The sequence below is a fragment of the Furipterus horrens genome, unplaced genomic scaffold (assembly GCF_987537825.1).
Source record: "Furipterus horrens unplaced genomic scaffold, mFurHor1.1.pri manual_scaffold_9, whole genome shotgun sequence".
NCBI lineage: Eukaryota > Metazoa > Chordata > Mammalia > Chiroptera > Furipteridae > Furipterus > Furipterus horrens.
This window is the reverse complement of record NW_028327179.1, coordinates 89,784,622-89,804,803: the sequence shown is the minus strand read 5'-3', so window position 1 is coordinate 89,804,803 and position 20,182 is coordinate 89,784,622. Positions and strand designations below refer to the sequence as shown.

At 42.0% G+C, this 20,182-nt stretch overlaps 1 protein-coding gene across 1 annotated transcript in view; it reads right to left on the bottom strand.

The window, feature by feature from the left end:
- Positions 1–20,182, bottom strand: part of EXOC4 (exocyst complex component 4) — a 689,199-nt gene that overhangs the window by 194,904 nt on the left and 474,113 nt on the right. Inside the window, exon 11 of the mRNA XM_090287528.1 lies at positions 11,416–11,635. Within this exon, the coding sequence (XP_090143654.1) occupies positions 11,416–11,635 (220 nt within the window). The remainder of the gene's footprint in view (positions 1–11,415; positions 11,636–20,182) is intronic.

The following is a 20,182-nucleotide window of genomic DNA, read 5'->3' as shown; positions in this document are numbered from 1 at the left end:
CTAGGGCACATACCTAGGTTGTGGGTTTGATCCCCGGTTGGGTCATGTGCGAGAGGCAATTGATCAGTTTCTCTCTCACATCAATGTTTTTCTCTCTCTCTTTCCCCGTCTCCCTTCCTCTCTCTCTAAAATCACAAAACATATCCTTGGATGATGACTAAAAAAAAGAGCACCCATCAGAGGCACATCCCTTCATGATTCTGTACCTCTTCCCACTTCAAAAGTAAATTGTTCCATTCAAAATTGAAGAGCTCCTTAAGTGTTTTACGCCCTTGTTAACCTTATTTCTCACTCTCCATTCATTCCTTCACCCATCTAGACTAATCTCACTCTCTCACGAACACAACTTTTGTGCCTTTGCTTAAGTCATGTTCCTTGTTTGGGTCACTTTCTCCTCTGCTCTCACCATTTCCACACACCCTACAATGCCCAGTTCAGGACCTGCCTTTGTCTAAAGTCTCTTGAATCCCCTGGCCCAGGGTGGACTCTCTCCTCAACTCTTAAACTGCCGATCTTCTGATTCCCTAACTAAACGAGAAGCTCCTGAGACCTGGGAATTATACTTTAAATTCCTTCTTTATCCCCACTTGTCCTCATCTAGTGATAGCACAAAGTAGGTGTTTAATAAGTCAACATTTACGTTTAGTTTTATTAGAATTTCAACCGTGGAAATTGCTCATCTGTGTCATGTCACTCTCGCCGTAGTACATGTCTCAGATATTTACCAGCCCACCTTAGAGTGTGTGTGTGCCCAGATAAAGCACACACACATTTTTGAGTAGGACAGGATCCTTAACTAACATGAAGAAGAACAGCCTCTTTATTTGAACAGTTAATCTTAAAGGACCATTTAACTTTCAAACTGAGATAGTCTTGTTTCACTTCGTTTTCTCACTAGAACATCTCTAAGTCAGGAGCTGCAACACCCAGACAGGGAAAAAATTACTTATGGTAAGAACCTCAAAAATTGCCCGAGAACAGCAATTCTCTTTCTGCACTTGTCTGGCTCAAACCAGCCATCTTGCCGGATCAGCAATTCCGCTGCTCCCAAGAATGATAACTATCATTTGCTTGGGCTATCAGCCAGCCTCTTCTCTCTTCTCGGCATCTTTTGATGGGACATTCTTCCTCTTCTCTAGCATTTAAGGACGATAAATAAATCTGAAGCAGCCTTTGTTAGCAAGTGAAGTCAAATACATTTCCGGCAAAGGCAACTCTAAAGGTCTGAGCGACAGAGTATGAATGCGGTTTGGTCCCTGTCAGCAGATCTATCACAAGTCATTACCTTCTCTCCTGCTCATCCGCCAAGGAGTGGGCCCAGGCAAAACCCAAACAGACAGCAGCCAATCAATGTCTCAAAGCACTTACCCAAAATGAGCCCTGTTTCATGAACAGTCTAGGCGACAACTAAGATGGTCATCAGTGGGCCTGCTTTGACTGAGAAAGTAAATTCAGAACCCTGGTTTAAAACCCAGGGCTGATCCTTATACTGGTATCATACTGAAATAGCCTGGTGCTCAGACAAGTTTCCTAGTACCAAGAAAAGCCGGTAAGCAAGTGTCATTAACTGTAATTACTTTTGCATTCAGCAGTCCCTCGTAACTCCCCTGTCCACGTGGGAAAAACCTGCCACTCCAGTTTCTTTTTAAAAAACTTTAAGAAAGATTTAATCTATTTACTTTTAGAGAGAGGGGAAGGGAGGGAGATAAAGGGAGAGAAACATCGATCAGCTGCCTCCCGTATGCACTGGGGGATGAACCCTCAACCCAGGCCTGTGCCCTAACTGGGAATCAAACTGGCAACCCTTTGCTTTGCAGGACAATGTCCAACCAACTGAGCCACACTGGTCAGGGCCCAGCTTCTTCTCTTTAAACTGACCTCATAACCTAGATACATAAATGACTTCTTGAAAAGTTGCATCTAAATTAGACTTTGTTCCAAACACATCGTGAGAAATGACGGCCCGTTGAAGAAAACATTCAGAATTATAACTGACTTCAGGAAACACAAACTTTGAGATCATTAATGGTTCTAATACAATTTAGTATAAGGCTGGTTGCGGATGATTTTCTGCAGACAAAAGAAGACCATTTCTTCATTTCAAGGCCCCCTGGACTTTCTCCAAAAGCAAAAGCCTATATAGAAGTCAGTATGTATACACACACATACACACAGTGGAGCAAAAGGAGGATTACAGTTGTTTGTTTGGAAAATCACACAATAATCGATAAATAATAATACAAGAATAAATTCTGTGTTTTGTCTACTCACAACTGTAAACTGACTTTTGCCCCACACTGTGTGTGTGTGTATAAAATACTTCCCTCTCCTTGCTTTGTAGAAAGCTACTTACAGAAATCTAGCTAAACAGGAACTTCTCTAAGAAAAGTAGCCAACCAGATAAGATCCTCTTTCTTTTTCATCCAGACATAAGACTATAAAGATATTTGTCAGAATTCAAATTGATCATATTATGTGCCTATTCTGCCTATATATAAAATTCTTCTCTCTCTGGCTCACTTCACAGACTTTTTTTTTTAATCAACAGTTATGAAGACAAGTTCCCTTGTGGCATTACATCAATAAAGGCACTACTTAAAGATTAATCACAAGTGTGAGCTGGCCAATTTCCTGGTCTAGGACACTATTTAAAGGAAATGTTTGAATGGGTGCTTTTAGAAACTGAACCCTCTTTTAACAAAGCGACTTTCCCACTAACTCACTTCTCTTTATATTCTGATTTTCTAAGAAAGATATTAAAACCCTATGAACAACACCATGGTCAAGAACTCAGGGAATTATTAGAAATTCATAACTGGGATGACTGTAGGAGAATCAGAATTCCTATGCTATGAAACAAATGCAGCTCGGCATTAGCTGTGGAATCTAGATGGCAAGTGGGTGTTCACGAAAAAATTTTCTCCAACCTTTTCAGGTACTTAAAATATTTTCACAATGAATTATGGGAAAGATATTGCTAGGTTCTTACACTGGTTATCTAAACAAATGGCTGGTAAAAACTAGTGAAGCTTTCCCTTTAATAGGAAACAATGACCATGGCTGTGGGTGCTGCCTTAGCGCCACTTCCTCTACTGCTAATTGGTGTACTGAGCGGTGTGACCCCGTGGGCATGTGGACCAAGGACAGCAGTTATAAAAGAACTCAGTGTGTAGAGTGGGCCCGAAAGCCCTGCTGAATGCACGGTCCCCCAGCATTTCCCAGCTCGGTCTGTGAGGCAGTTGAGAGGACATCAGTTCTACTGTACGGATAAAGGGGATGAAGCTCAGGGGTGGGAAGTGGCCTGGGTTTGTTTGAAGTCAGGGCGCTGACACGGAGACCAGATCCCCATTTATATGCCTTTCCCTCCACGCTGCGGTGGAATTTACCTGAGCTATTTTCCTGAAAGGTTGGAAGAATCACAACCGAAATTCTACAAACATTAAAATGTATTGAACCTGTAACAGAATTAATAATACAAAAGCGGAACTTAACCTGATAATTTGAAGACAGAGATGAATGTTATAAAATCCCAACAGTCCCCATCAGTCATGAAATTTTTATTTTCTCAGCTGTCCAGAAATGCACAAGTGAGTGTTGACAGCTATAGTAACAAAGCAGCCAAAGACAAGGACAGAGGAATCCTACTCTATCTTCCTGGATGAAGCCTGAAGTGGCCCTAGTGGTTGGTTATTCGAGATCCCTACTTGTCAGGAAGAGGCCAAGCAATATCAGTAGTGAGTAAAATAAAATAATAAGAGTAAAATTCAAAGAAAATCAAAGTGCAAACTGTGGTAAGTTAGTATTTCTTTAGGTCCAGATAGACACTGAAGAATCAAATTAGATCCCAAGGCATCTGGATCCTAAGACACATTGTAGCACAGTGAGACCATGAGCCCCTCCTCTCAGAGCTTACAGGGGGGAAAAAAAATCAATTGATCAGCTCTGTTTTCAACATAATGGTTTTCATGATGAGTTCCAGCAGATCCTAAATGGACTAATCTGGTTATGCTAGTAAAAACGGAACCCAGCTGTGTCACACAGGGGAATGGCCACAACGGGCCGTGACGCAAATATCACTCAAATGCAACATTCTTCGTATTAACACATGTGGTCTGATGCGAACAATGTGCTATTGCTGCTGGTCCCCCTTCCTTGGGAAACCAGGAAGAGGTTACTGGCAGCACATTAGCTTCGCTGGAGAGATAACAGGTTTGGGCATTAGTGTAATTATCACTAGCCAATCGTTATACGCTGTAGGCAGTTGTATCTACCAACCTTCGATAAGGCTTAACGGCAGCTCCAGCAGTCACTCAGCTTACCAAGCATTCATTTGGAACTTTGTTGACACCCAGACTTTAGACCAGGAGTCCCCAAACTCTCTCCTCCCTATCCATGGACACCGCTTGCATTGCTGCCTGAGCTCCGCCTCCTGTCTCTCTGCCCCACTCCAGTTCATGGAAAAGTCATCTTCCACAAAACTGGTCCCTGGTGCCAAAAAGGTTGGGGACCATTGCTTTAGACCACCCTGGCCCTGTTGCCTTAACACTGCTTCCTGTCAGAGGGGCTTCAGAGCAACTATAGCAAATTGAATATATTGCATTCTATATACTTGGCTTCCAATTACTAGCCATAGTAGGGCAGACAGTGCCCCCTACCCCCAAATAAATTTCCACACAGATCCTCAGAATGTGACCTTATTAGGAAATAGGGTCTTTGAAGATGCAATTATAGACTGAGTGAGATAATGCTGGCTTAGGGTGGGCCCTAAATTCAATGACAACGTTCTTCTAAGAGCCAGACAAGGACAAATGGAGACAGAGGCAGAGATCAAAGTGATGCTGCCAGAAGCTAATAAATACCAGAACCCCCAGGGGGTGGGTGGGGCAGGAAAGGGTCCTTCTCTAGAACCCCTGGACCCCAGAACTGGGAGAGAACACAGCTCCACTGCGCTAAGCCACCTGGTTGGTGGTACTTCGTTACGGTAGCCCCAGGAAATGGACACACTGGCTTTACTAGCGACAAACACACACTACACACTGCTCCTGCTGCAAATGAATGATCAGCATATGAACTCCAGAAAAAGAGAAAGGAGGTGAAACAGTATCATCTGTTGCAGTCACACCAGGGTAGCAGGAGGCAGGAGACAGAAGGTGCTGGTGGATGCTAGAGGACAAAGAGCAGGAGTGGGTGAACCGCACGTTAGAGAGGAGAGGAGACGCATGCCGAAGTGTGGACAGAGATGGTGGGTGTGGAGGGGCCTCTCGTTAGGAGTCAGAAATCTGCAAAGGTGAGCGTTAAGGAGCAGGCAGGTAACAAGCATCTGAGCAGTTGCAGTCAATGCTGAAATTGACACGTAGGTGAAGTGGGCAGGGAGGGAGATATGCTTTACAATCATTATTCCATCTGATCACTAGAAATGACTCCCATGTTTTTATGACATGCATTTTATTATTCTTGTTTCACAGAGGAGGGAACAGGTGCAGAGAGGTGAGCAACTTGGCCCTGGCTACAAAGTTTTTGACTGAAATGTTGGGATTTAAATCCATTGGCATCTCCTTCAAGGCTCTGGTACGGAGCTTGGCTCAAGGATCAGAGAGCCCACTCTCAAGAACCTGACTGAGTAAGGAAGGCCTCAAGTAGGCTTTTATGTGCTTCCTCTCAGGGCAGCAACTGGTGTAGAAAGATCCAGGCCAGTGGCACTAACTCTGGCTGCTTGCTGGGATCATGTGATGTCTTACAAAATGCTGAGGACCAGGCCCTGCTCCTGATCCACTGAGCCTAATCTGTCAGCTGGATCTGAGCCTTAGTGTTTGCGGAAAGCTCCTGGGTGATTCTGAAGGGGACTGTCATTGAGAGCCACTGCTCTAAGCCCACAGGTAACAGTGGGACGTGCAGCTGGCTAAGGCAGAGAGTGTGGTGTCTGCAGACGGACTCTGTAACCACTTCACTCCTCAGAGGCAATCTGACCAACACTGGTGCAGTGAGGGAAATGGACGTGTGCTGTCCATGTTCTGAGAGATCACCTGCAAGTTTTACTTACACAGCTTTCTGTTTTTTCCTCCACTGATGCAGGAATCTGAGCCTCAGCTTTAGGAAAGCTGCCTCTGCGTGCACCAGGGAACACAGACTCATCCTGTATTTGGAAAGAACTGCAAAATTCAGCAGTGTGCTAGACTAGGAAGCAGCTTCTGCTGCCACTGTAAATATTGCTTTTACATTCCCTGGGCCTGTGGGAAACAACACTGTGTCAGGGAAGTGACTACTGTTCTCCACCACGCTCAGAGCCCACGGCGTGAGAGCCCATTTGCTAACCGCCCGCTGGGCGTGGTGGTGTGTGCAGCAGCGCTCCTGGAACTGCTGTCTCTGTCCACGCCCCTGGGAAGGCTGGCTGGAGCAAAGGTGCCTGGGCGCCAGCGCAGACTGCAGTGAGGTGCAGGAGCGTGCATCCCTCCCGAGCTCAGGAGATGCTGGTGCAACGGTCCGTGGACCATGCTCTGTGCTGCGCTGGTACAACGTAGCGCTTCTTGGACTCGAATGTGCTTGCAAACCGGCTGGCGATGCCACACAAATTCTGACTCACAGGTCTGATGTTCTTGTCCACAGACCACTCTCTAAGTGGCCAGGGTAGAGCACATTCCATCAGGGGGCAGGAATAAAAGCTTTACTAGGACCTTCGTTCAAGCATTTAGATGCCCATTCAGCACTTTGACAGGGAAAAGATAAAAATCTTAAGCATCAGCCCCCTGCCATTTTTTTTTTTTTTTTGGACGGAGACACTAAAAAAGGACTATATTAAATGACAACCCCAAATCAATGTTAAATAGGGAACAGAGTGGCTGTTTCCTGTGCCTAAGCAGTGAGCAATCTGTAGACTCCTGCAGACATGTAAGGAACGGGAGGATACCCACTTTGATTGACAGTTTCTGTAGCTCCACGTCTAAGTGACAGAAGACCCGACTCAGGAGAAATGAATTGCTCCTAAGAGATTTCCTTATTTGGAATCAGCACGCTTTGCCTTGCAACATGTGGAAGCCATTAAAAAAAAAGTGGAATCTCAGATGGTAAGAGCATGAGGTATATTCAAGTCCTGCCTTCATACCGATAGCAGTAGAGGCATAAGAACTATGACCTTTGAATTTAAGCATTGTCAAGAATCTTAAACCCAAGACCGCGAATCTTATACCGGGAGGAAAAAACATGCACACACATGTCCCTGTGCTAAGAAAGCCATTCATTCATTTTCATTCACTCACCCATTTATTCAATAGCGAGTATCTCTATAGCACGCACTGTTCTAGGGGCTGGGGGTCTAGGAGAGACCCACCTGCCACAAATATCCAATGGCTCCATCTGTTGGAAAATCTTTGGGCACTGAGGCTGGAGATGGTTGATTCTATGCTTTCACGTCTCTGTGAGACAATACAGGAAATAAGGGACACAGTTGTCCCTAACCACAGTGAGGGCGCAGATTCCCCATCCCCAAGCTGCTGTAGATTGATACTTTTATAAAACACAGCAGAAATGATTTACTAGAAAAAAATAATTCAAACCACAAAGATATACGAAATACAAATCCCAATTTTGTATTATTAGGTTCAACAGACAATGTCAAATTGCTTTAAAGGGTGGGGGCTCTAAATGCCTACTTTCACATTCTGTTCATCTCCTAGCAGACGGGGAACAAAAAGTGTGCAGACAAGCTTACTCCTCAGGCAAGGCTTTAGGAAGAACTCATCAGAGTGTGGATTCCAGGGTTGGGTGCCTGGGTTTGAATTACAGTCCTAGTACTTGCCAAGCTATGTGACCAAGGGCAAGTTATTTAATTTCATTATTTCTCAGTTTCCTCCCCAGTTTCCACCCCCACAAAGCTGTTGCCAATATGTAAAACACAAGTCAAAACATATAAAGCATTCAAAATAGTGCCTGGCTCCTCGTAAATGCCATTAAAGTGTTAGCCGCAATCATTACTACTATCTACTGCTATGAATGCTATTATTATTATTACTTCTATTACTACAAGTACTATGCTGTTATGTCATTTTGGGCCAACACTTGAACAGCTGTTTCACCTACAAAATGGTGCTTGTAATCTCTTCCCTTCTATTTACTTCCTTCTATGAATTCTGTGCTGAGAAAGTGAAATTACCGATGCAAAAGTACATTATCACCATGGAAACTGCCCCTTATAACTGGCTCTCATACTGCCCAGCTGCCATCTCATGGAGAGAAGGACAAAGTGTCCCGGGGTTCTCTGCATCTGCGCATCGTCCCACAAATGACCGCAGCAGTAAGAAAGCTCTCCTTCCACTTCCCTGGACAATCCAGTGGGGCTGACGCTATGTGACACTGGGTGCTGCCTCAGGCGGCAGGGGGCACAACCCTCTTCTTTCTGCCACCAAGCAACAGTTTAGCAGAGGGAACGACTTCAAAGGACAGTTTTACACTTCACGTAATTGGATACTGCATCTTTCACACGTACATATATTTCCCCACGCTCCCTTCTTAACAGTTATTTTGGAAACTGAGCTTAAATTTTTCAGAATTGTTTCTTTTTCTTCGGATTAGTCGCCAGCAGTTAGCTGGGGATAACAATATCAAGGTAGCAGAGAAACACATATAAGAAACCTGGAAACTTGAGCATGGGAAATTATGTTAGAAAGCAACTTACAGTCATCATAAAGCAAGAGAAATGCTCAAGATCAGAAAGGAAAATAACCTTCACTTCATTTGCTTTTAAATCTCCTAAGTCTGTAAATACTAAACAAATTTATTGATATGGCCTAGTTTGCATTCTCATAAAATAAAAATTTTATGATGAAAGAGAGGGCAACAAAATAACCAAATAAGCCAGCAGATGTTTTGGCTCCGAAAACAAATTTGGAAATGAATAACTCGGAATGGCCTTAGCTGCAGGAGTCACTCACGTACATGGAATTATCGGATCTCGATAAGGTCAACGAGAGAAGAGGTCAGGTTGGAGTTCTTATCTTGCCTCAGCATGGAGTTGCTGACTTAAAAAACAAGCGGAAACAAAACAAAACAAAACAAGAGGGCACAGTGACATGCACAAATGGCTGGTGACGAGGCTGGGAGTGATGTGACAAACACATCAGGAGACTGCCTAGATAGAGAGTAGTTTTAGTGTGTGGCCCTGGCATGGGCCAAATTTTAGTCAATTAGTTATGCGTTTTGATGTGTCTTTGCTACTCAAGCTGAAAATGACCACGTTAAATAAGCCAGCACCTTTAGCTCACAGATTCACTCGGTTGTACATCGGTGTCCTTTAAATAGAGTGCCCTCAGTGCCTTCAGGTTGCTCTGTATGACACGACAGCATGACACCTCAAGGACGTAAGTGCCGACAGGCTTTCTGATAGAGAGGACGTTAATGATGTGGCCACACAAAAGCAGAATGTAAACAAATTTGTGTCGTCCTCCATGTCTCATCTTCCCCCCTGACTCTGCAGTTACTGAGGACTCTCAGAACGAATTCAGTGTGTCCGTCTGTGCCCCTCCAACGGTCCACACTGTGTGTATTCACTCAAAGTTATTTATTGAGGACCTTACTGCTGCCTGGTACTGTACTATGCTTTTGGAACTTACATCCCAGTGGGAAAAGACAGAAAATAAACAAGCCAGGAAGTAAATGAACTAATAATTACAGTTGTGTTAGAAAGGAAAAAATAATCAGTGTGTTCAAACAGCGACTGACTGGGGAGCTCTAGTTGGGATCCTGATAAAAGAGACTTCCATTCAGATGATTCAAATAAAGAAACAGGAAAGAGGAGAAACAGGAGTATGGGCAGCACTGAAAGAAGCAACGAGAGAAGAGGACGCACCAGCAGCTAGCGATAGCAGAAAGCTGCAATCAAGGGACAAGGAGAAGAAATGGCGTGGTCAGGGTCCAGTGGACGCCAGAGATGTGGAGTAATGTCCCCAGGCAGGACTGCTTTGGAGGGGTGAACCCACAGCCAGAACCATGGTCCAAAGTGGGGAGGAAGGAGATAAGAATGAACCCAACCCATTTCTCCTCGCACCTCCCTCTCCCCCCCATCTGCTGGTAGTGCTTCCTATTGTGAGAACCTGGTCATGAGTCACCTGGCAAGAGAGCTTTGGTGACATTGTCTGCAGAGTTTGACTTCGGTACTTTGACGTTGAGAATGGGGTGAGGAGACAAGAGGGGGAAGGGAGAATGGAGAATAAACAGAGGAGGGGACCTACTCGGGTAGGACAGTCAGGAAAAGCTTCTCTATGCAGGTCACATCAGAACTGAGAATCAGGACGTCCCAGCCACGCAAAGAGCCTGTGGCAGAGGGATCCAGCCAAGACCAGTGAACACATGCCTTTGCCATTGTCCCTGCTCTGCACCCTACGCTCAGCATAGCTCCCTCACTGGGAACAGAGACAACCCAAATGAACCTGTTCCTCGGTGTGATGCTATAATTCAAGTTCTGGGAGAGGAAAATGTCTCTTGTCCCAGAATTCCTCAGTACCATAGGAGAGTTTGCTCATATAGAAAGAATGCTCCTACCTAGGACACTCCTCTATGAAAAGTTCAGCATTGCTATTAACTCTAACATACACAGAAGGAAAAACCAAGGAAGACATATGTAAAGGCAACTGAAGCAGCTAGAATGCCCTTCTACTGATACTTTTCTTTGAAGTGTTCAAGCCGTCTGCATTTTGAGATATCCTCATATCATGCAACTTATGTAAAAAATAAAGAAACATTTTTCCTCTTAAATGAAGAAACACCATAAAGATTCAATTACAGGGTAATAGTAGTTAATGCATACCCATAATTTAAACTCCTACTATTTTCTTCTAGTTTTATATTTGCCTTCAAGTCACTGGATAAAATGGATATAAAAGAAGTATCTCAAGCCTATTAATCCACATATCTACTGAGAAATTCTTATTTCTGTTGCTCAGAAACCATTTCTTTATATAGTTAGAGTAAAATTTTCAACATAAATGAATTAAATGACCTGACTTTTAAAAGCCTGTATGCTGGTGGGTTCCAATTCACTGTGAGCTAGCCAGGTTCTTAATAGTAAGTCTGCCCTGGATGGGGACAGAGGGTTCCTGCTGGCAGCTCAGGTGAGGCAGGGAGAGACTTCCTTCCTGTAAGCCCTTTCAAGGGCAAATTCCGGGAAAAGCATGCGAGTTGCCTGCATGTTAATGAGACTCACTGTCTCCCATATTCAAAGCTAGCCACGTTTTTCTTAAATATCCTAAGGAATTTTCATTATCTCTACATTAGTCCTAAATTTCCCTAGTGTCTATGTAATTTATTTCCTCTTGTTTTGTCCCTGATGAATATAAAAACAGATGGTAATTCTTCTTTTTTAACTTGTGACTCTTGCCATAGCCATAGTAATTGTGGATAAATAGTAAGTTCAAAGTCTGTCATTACCTGTAGAAGAGGGCGCTGCACGCCCAGCACCTTCATGGTGTCAGCGTTAGCCAGGATCTTCAAGGGGTCGGATGTTTTCGTGACCCCTTCGATCTCCTTGTTGATCTCAGCCAAAACTTGATTGAGAAAGATGTTTTTGATGTACATGGTGAGAAACTCGCGAAGAGGACATTGTTTGGCCGGGCCAAGTCCCAAGGCATGCTCAACTTCCTGAATAAATCTGGAAGACAAACAGTAGAATGCTTGTTAAATATGTCAGGAATAGTGTTAGCAATATGACAAAACCCACACGGGTATCTCTAGACATTGGTTATTTCTGTGGAGAGATACAGGGAAATTCCCAGAATTCTTAATGCGAGCATATCATTACTCTAATAGTCATCTATTAACATATCTGTCTATGTATAATAGTCATCTCTCTCTATATAAATATCTATCTTTTAAAGATACAAGTTATTTCACTAATTGAATAGAAATAAGATGAAATAGAAAACAAATTCTAAACCAGGGTAAAAAAAGGAGATGCACAAAATATTTTTACTAATCCAAGAAGTAAATAAGAATATGAGCAGCAAGGGAAGCACAATAAAAATAAAACAATTATGGTACAACTAAAAGCACCCCCCCAACACTACATATTTCTCACTGAGATCTTTATATGTGTACACAGAAATGTTGAGAGAGAGAGAGAGAGAGAGGACGAGAATAAAGGATATATTTTTAATCTGCGATGATATGTGAGTTGGGAGGTTATAGAAGAGAACAGAATGGGAGGCAGGGGCAAAGAAGGGCTTTGGCCTTATTTGTAATGACGTATTTCCATTACTAAAAACACTTAAAGCATATATAGAGGAATGCTAATGACTGTCAAAGCTCGGAGACGAGTGTGCAGGTGTTTGCCATATTATTCTCTCTACTTTCCTGTACTGGCAGTCCCTGCTTTGCATGCTTCTGGTATGTACAAACTGAAGTTACTCCAGGTTAGCTAATAACACCTGTCCTCCAAAACCAACATTCCAATTCCAGTTACCACAGAATGTTAACTATGAGTAATGGCATAAAATATAAACTTTGAGGCTAGCTCTTCAGTTCAGACCTCTACGTGAATAATTGATATTCATCATGATCAATGATGGCACTGCTTCCCAAGTGTATTGGTGACTGATCACCGCACATCTGTTATTCAGTTCATGTCCAGACAGCAAAGCATGTAGTGCGTTCCTTGTCTCCCCGTGATAAGCCCGTGGGATATTTTACAAAGGATATTTAAAAGAGGGAATTGACCAAGAAAATAAATGAATAAAAATATAGGGGGGAAAAAAAGTGTAACAGTGGGAGTGAAATTTGAATTCAATGTAAATGGACTTATAGAAGAGACAGATGACCTTGGGAATGTTGACACTATCCCCATTTGAGTGGCAAATGCAGCCAGAGTGAAGGTTGAACTTGACCTAAATATAGAGGAAAGGGGTTGTGGCAAAAGGGATGAAGATGGCCCAGAGAACAGATGCCAGTGAAAAATTTCACATTATAAGAACTCTTTGAGCTATTTCATGTCGTTGAAAATCAAAGAATAAAATACTGGCGGTTGATCCAAACTTTGAGGCAGGCATGACCTTTCACCAAGGCATAGAAAAGATGCTCACAGTGTATCGTAAAGTATACAACATTGTTCAAACTGCTCTTGATAAGATCTTAACAAAGAAATAAAGCACTTTAGTCCTCAATGTTTCTAATGTCACAGTGGACTAGGAATATTATTTGTTTTCTTATTTTTCATATCTGTATATATTTATTGCAGTAAGAGAGTTTTTAATGTGTTGACAAAATTTTTGAAGTCATGAAAACAACTGTGATTTCCCCCACTGATTAAGGTTGCTTGGCATGGTAATTTTTACAGTTCCACAATGTTATGCAAAGCAAGGGCTACCTTGTACTTTAAAATTTTCTCAAAGTAGAAGGAAAATGAAATAAAGTCAGATGAAATAAAGACAGCAAAATGAATGACTTTCTGGGAAGATGTATTTGCAACTTATACCACAGATGACAGCTAGGACAAAAACAAGTTTGTAGAAAAATGACCAAAAGATACAAAAAGACAGTTTACAGTAAAGAAATACAGCGGCCATTCAACATGAGAAAATATTCTTAATGTCATTCATTATGAGGGAAATGGAAAGGTAACTACACTGAGATGCCATTTTTTTTTTCATCCATGGATTGTCCAGATTCCAAACGTGTGAAGATACACTTTGTTGGCTTAAGTGGGGGGTGGGCAAATGGCATTCCCCTTTATTATTGACGGGAGCGGAATAAAGCACTGTCCTTACGGAAGGCAAGGTGGCGCGACCATTCAAAATTACAAATGCATTTCTCCCTGACCCAGAAGTCGTACTTCTGGGAAGTTTTTCTGACAGCCACATCTGAACATGATTACATAGGTCAGTGCAGCATTATTTTAATGGCAAAAGACTGGAAACAACTAAAAAAAAAAAAAAAAATCCAACAATGAGGGATTTGTCAAATAAACTGTGGCGTAGCTACACACTGGAATGCCATGCAGCAACCTCAGCCCTCCAAATGTGGAAGCCTTTGGGGCACTAACATGAGAAAGAGCTCCAGGTACATTATTGTGAAGTGAGAAAAAAAAAAAAGCAAGGTGTAAAGCAATTTGTATTTAGTAGTGTTTGCTACACTGACTTTTGTGTAAGAACTATATATCTTCATTTGTTTATTTTATTATAAAGACCCCCAGGGAAGACTCATAAAAAAACAAAAGCTGAGTACCTGTAGGAAGCAAGGACAGGGATGGGGTCCGGAAGAGGAGTGGGAAGAAGAGCTTTCAGTTTTTCCTTTTTCTGAATCATTTGATTAAAAAAACAACAGCTCACAAATATATTAGCTACTCTGATACAATTAAAGTAGAAAATATAAAAAATCACCTACACACGTCAGAGACTGTATTTTATAAATTGCTTTCTAATGAGCCACATTTAAAGTTTGGTGTGCAAATGCGGCTTAAGGGCAGCTGTTTAGCCTCATAAAGAGTTTCCTTCGTTTAATAAGTAAATAAACCACGGTTAATCTTGTATGTCACCAGTTAAACACTCCATTAACCTCTGGGGTGCATATTGTGGTGGTGGGGGTGGGGAGCAAGTACATATAGTATTATCATAATAAAAATGTAACCCAGAGAATGCAGGAAAAAAAGTAGACATTGAGAAGTGATGAGGAACACAATGAGGCTTCTTAATTGATGTTATCAACAGGGAGAGAGAAATAAAAGCATGACCCAAAACAAAATTCAATGCATCTTTAAGAAGGAGTGAGTGAGAGAAGGGAGGGGGGAAATGAAGAAATAAAGGGAGACAGCTAGCCATGGCCATAATTTTAAGAACTCCAAATTCTCCATCCTGCTATGCCGATGCCTTCTTATCCCTCTCACACTCTAGAGAACTCACCCACCCAGGTGCATCTTGGGCTCCTTGACAGGCCTTTGAGAGAAAACCCGTGATTAATTTGCTAATGGGTAAACACAGCCAAGGTCTTTTCATTATTTTTTTAATATTATGGGAATCAATCATCACATTCCTTCTCTATCATTTTCAATGGGACTTAGTTTCCTGACAAGTACTTCTTACATTTTCAAAATCTTTAACATTAGAACAAAATTTGTAGTACTTATCCTGCTCCTAAACAGTGACAGAAGGCTCTAAATTATCCCAGTTTCTTCTTTTTTTCTAGTCCCCTATTTGCCTTTGGTGTCCCCGGATGTAAAAGGGCTGGGAGCACCGATTCAGGAGCTCCCACTGCCTGCCGCTGAAGGATTTCTTTCAAACACCAGTCATTTATTCCCCAAAGCCACACATCAGTCTCAAATGACACGTCCAGGTTGAAGTTGTCTTCTCTAACTCGAGGGGACCCATTCAACATGTTCCCAAATCTGCTTTCAGAGCCGAGGGTGCCCTCTCTGTGCAGAAAGCGTGAAGTGTTGGAGAGAGAATGAAAGAGAAAAATTAGAGCTGCCTTATCAGCCCTGCTTTTTAACTCTAGTCAAAAATGGGTAGCGATTACATTCAAGAGGCAACCTGTTCTTTCTTGGGCAGGGAGGGAACAGAATCAGTTAAGTAGTTTCCTAGGCATCCAGGAGGTAAACCGGATGCCTGGTCACTGTGAGGAGGAATAATTTAGGGAAGCTGACTGGGCAGGAGCAGAATTGAGAGCAAACATTTCTAAGTATGAATGTGGAATGTGTGGTCTTGAGCAGGTTATTCAGCCTCTCTTATTCTTACTTTTGTCTTTTGTAAAATGGATATGATAACACACAGGACTGTTTTGATGATTAAATGAAGAAATAAGAGTTAAGCACTCAGCACAGTGGTTGACACGGAGTAACTGCTAAGAAAATGGTAGCTAATGCGATTTGTAGAATTGACTGAAGTCCCACGTGGCCAGGGGCCAAGTATAAATTGCTCAGGCTGTATCCTCAGTGCGTGGTACTGGCTAGCACATAGTAGGCTCTCGGGAAGTATTTGGTGAAGAAAGTGTTAAGTAAAATAATTAACAAATCCTTTAACTTCAATCCATAGTTCCTGAAACTAGGGCATGTCCTTGCTAGAATTTGGACTGGAGGTCCAAATAAAAAGAAAATTTTAAAAAGAATGAAAGGGAAAGCATCCCATACCTCCACCACCCCGACGTGAACAGTCGCCTCTCACTGAGGAGCATTCTGCAGTCCCTGCCAACATCCCACATTGTTTCTCACTTTGCACAACTCAGTGGCTTCACACTACTTGGTATTCGGCTCTTTCGCAGAGTGTTAAGAGTCATCCATCCCCTCGTGCTAATGAACACAATATTATTAAACCAAACATTAATTAGGAAGCATTAATGCCGCCTCCCGGTTTCGTTATAGATAATCCTACAGTGAACATCTTCATCTTGCTTCTGTTGAATTATTCCCGCAAGTTACCAGGAGCAGCTCCTCGTCGTTTTTCATGGGCGAGTCTGTACTTCATTTCCCCCAGATTCCCACAGGCCACTGCGTGGCTCCTTTCACCTGTCAAGTGCTTTCAAAGGGGCCTGTTGAATGGGAGGCTGGAGAGAGTCAGGGGGCAGAGGAGACTCATCAAAAAGTCCTGTTTTTATTCCAACGGCACTCCTGATAAGCTCTAGAGAAGTAAGAGAGCACTGAATTTTTAGCAGTCAAAAGAAGCTCATAAGGAAACAAAATGCTTCACTTCAAAGTGAAGATGCGCACAGATGGAACCCTGTCAAAAGGGTATTAGCTCATCTCCCGAAGTGCTCTCACGTTAGGGACCCCCTATCTTTGTAAATGATGAGAAAGCAAACACAAAGCCCAGGTACATGTATGTGGAGAGAGAGAGAGAGTGAGGCTCAAAGGAAAGGATCTTCACAGTGCTACACACAGAGCATCTAATGACAGGATTTTGAGGAATCTTATTCAGATCAGCCTCCTAAATCTAAGGTTGTAAAGTAGGATAAACCAAAAATAAATGAGAGTAGGCAACTGATCCTCACTGCATTTGGTTGTCTAAAGCACAGAGCGTGTTTCCGGCATTCTAATATTGCTATTTGTAAATATTTAACCAAAGGTTTTCTTTTCAGAATATCATCAACTAGGGGGCCTCTTAAAATACACATGTATGTTGTACCAACATTTTAAATTTACTTTTTTAAAATCCTCACCCAAGGATATGTTTATTGATTTTAGAGAGAAAGGGAAGGGGGGCGGGGAGGGAGGGAGAGAGAGAGAGAGAGAAATATATTATGAGAGAGAAACATCAATTGGTTGCCTCCTGTACATACCCTGGTTGGAGATTGAACCTGCAACCCAGTTATATGTTCTGACTGGATTGAACCTGAAACCTTTTGGTGAATGGCATGACACTTCAACCAACTGAACCACCTGGCTAGGGCTACTCTTTCTTACACAAGTATGTGTCCTTTGGAATGTATACATGAGCACAACACTATCTATGTTTACCCAGGATTTTCAAAGTTTTTGTCTTGATTTGATTTCTATCTAGAGAAATTATAAACTAATTAAAACTTCACACACACTTCCCAAGCCCTTGCTTAACCCAGCCTCTTCATCACAAATTCTAGTTCATTGTAAAGCTCCACTTCTTCTATTCATCTTAGCCAAGAATTATAGCTGCTACCAGCTGGAAATAGCCTTGAACGCATAGGGTCTTTATTGCATTTTATAAGTTGCAATGATATTTACTCATTTGAATACAAATAGTTGCTCATGGTAAACATGTATGCCTTACAGTCACACCCTAATAATTTTTTTCAGTTCTATGGCCAACATTATCAGTAATGGGACAAACTGATATCACCTGCCTTCCTAACACCATAGAGAAGAACACAGCATCACATCTCTGATATTCTTGCCCAAAACACATAATTTGACTACACTCAAGGGGATACATCATCTTTCCATAAAATCAAAATATGAAGTTAATAGTGCGAATTTCAGGAAAATCAAATTCACAGTTCTGGCTTTTGGAGCACAAAGACTTCGTTCATGGCTCTCCCATGAACACTGTGTCGGTCTTTACTGCTAAGGATATTTTCAATGTATACATTTGTATACAATCTATATCAGACAACATACAATATTTTAATTCCTCTCACTTTGATATTTCCTGAATTTGTTGTCTATTATCATACACATTTTGGTAGTGTAGACTGAATACTGTACACGAAACATTTCTCTGAAAGGCTTGAGGATTTTTCTCCCAGTCACATGTATTAACACCAGTAGGAATGTGTGATTTATTCCTCAGACCTGTTACATTCTGTGGGATCTCTCAGCATATTGTTTCTACTAATCTCTCATCTAGCCTTGAATCTGCAGAGATGGACCAGACTAACTCTTGCCAATAAGCTCCGAATCTCTTCTACTGCATAATAGCTTAAAAACATTTTTAGAAATCTGGACCATCTTCTTCCCTTCATTTTAGCCCCAGGTTTCTATGTGAAAAGTTGTATATTTCTAGGCCTGCAGAAGCTCTGCTAAACTAGTCGAGTATATTGCAAGTTAAGTCCCCATGGCCCGTCCTCACGGAGTAGGACTCTACTGTCACATTTAATATATGCACATTTACTTACATCGTATGACACAGATATTTATAAAGGTATACAGCAAAAACTTAATTAGCAATAAACACTGATGCAGTATTCATGAGCAAGTCATGCATTCATTCCTGTGCTATAAAAGGTGGAACTCAGGAACAAATATAAAGGACCCATGGACCTGGACAACAGGGTGGGGAGTGACTGTGGAGGGGGGTGGGACAGGGGAGAGCAATGGGGAAAACTGGGACAACTGTAACAGAACAATAAAAAAAAAGAAAGAAAAAAACCAAACATTTGCATTTTCTGAAATTTGCAACTTTTTGTTTTTGTTTTACGGAAACAATGCGAGTATCAGCAGTGACCGCACCCCCATAGCATGAACGACATGTGAATTACAAAGAAAATAAAATTTCACTTCCCCTCATGTCCACTAAATAAAATAATCTTTGGACACAGAAAGAGAATGAAACACTGAGTGCCTGCTGTGGAGTCTTCCTGGAATACACGGGCCCCTGTGAAGAGGCCCCAGGCAGTGCTAACAGTGAAGTGCTGCTGAGGATACTTTCTGCTCCTCCCTCCAAGGGGAATAGGAGGCTTTTATGAGAATATGCAAAACCCCTGCCATGCTTGACTTAGACGGAAAAAAAAAAAATCGATCTATAACCCATAATAAAAGTCACTGCCAGACATGAGCTCATCTTTGCACAAAAAATTGTTAGTTGTACTCAGGGAAATGGGTCCTTGGAGTCAAACCCAAGTGACGTCACGCCAAAGGCCAGGAACAACTCAGGGTGCAGAAAGAAGCCGCCCAGCAAGCATGGCTCCTTTAAGATGGATTTCTTACTCAAGTACTCTCAGATATGACGTGGAAGGCTCAGAGCACACTGAAGGCCACTTGGGCAAAGAAAGAAGGAAGCCCCAGAGGAACTGACTGGAGATATAGTCAACTTGCTTGGATTATCTGACTTGAAAAAGATCATTTAGAAATGATTTACAAGGGACTCATTCAGAAACAGCAGCAACAGGCATATTTAGGTCCATAAATCAGTGAAACATGAAAAACGAAGAAAAATCCATAAAGGTTAATGCACATTTGAAGCGCATTTGCCTCTTAATGCCTGGGAGTAAGTCACCGGCACATCCGGAAGAGGCTCCCCCAACGGTCTGTAATTATTCGTGCTGAAGGTAACTGCTCTCTGTGTCTTTTGTATATAAAGATTTTTCTGGGTAAAAGTGCAAAATAAGCGCATCGTTGCAGAGCCCAATTATGTCCCCATAACCCTAGGAGACAACTTACTGAACTAATGAAATGAAAAAAGATTTGGGTGCTCTTATTTGTAATGAGTGAAATTCATGCCTAGGACTACAGGAGAAAAAGAGGTAAGAGTCATTAAGTAAAGGGAGAAAAGAATATTCTCTACAAAATTTGAACTCTGCAGTCTTGTAAACAAATTTAACTAGGAAAAAAAAATCGTACGATGAGTATATTGCAAGTAATTTTGACTGCATTTAAGCATTCCCTCCAGACTAAAAAGCACTTTAGGTAAAATAAAGTAAGCTTCTTCAAAATGACAGCTGTTTAAATTTTTTAATCACATAATTTGGCAATGGATGTCATTCGAGATCTAATCCTTAATATCAAGCAATCTTTTTGAACCCA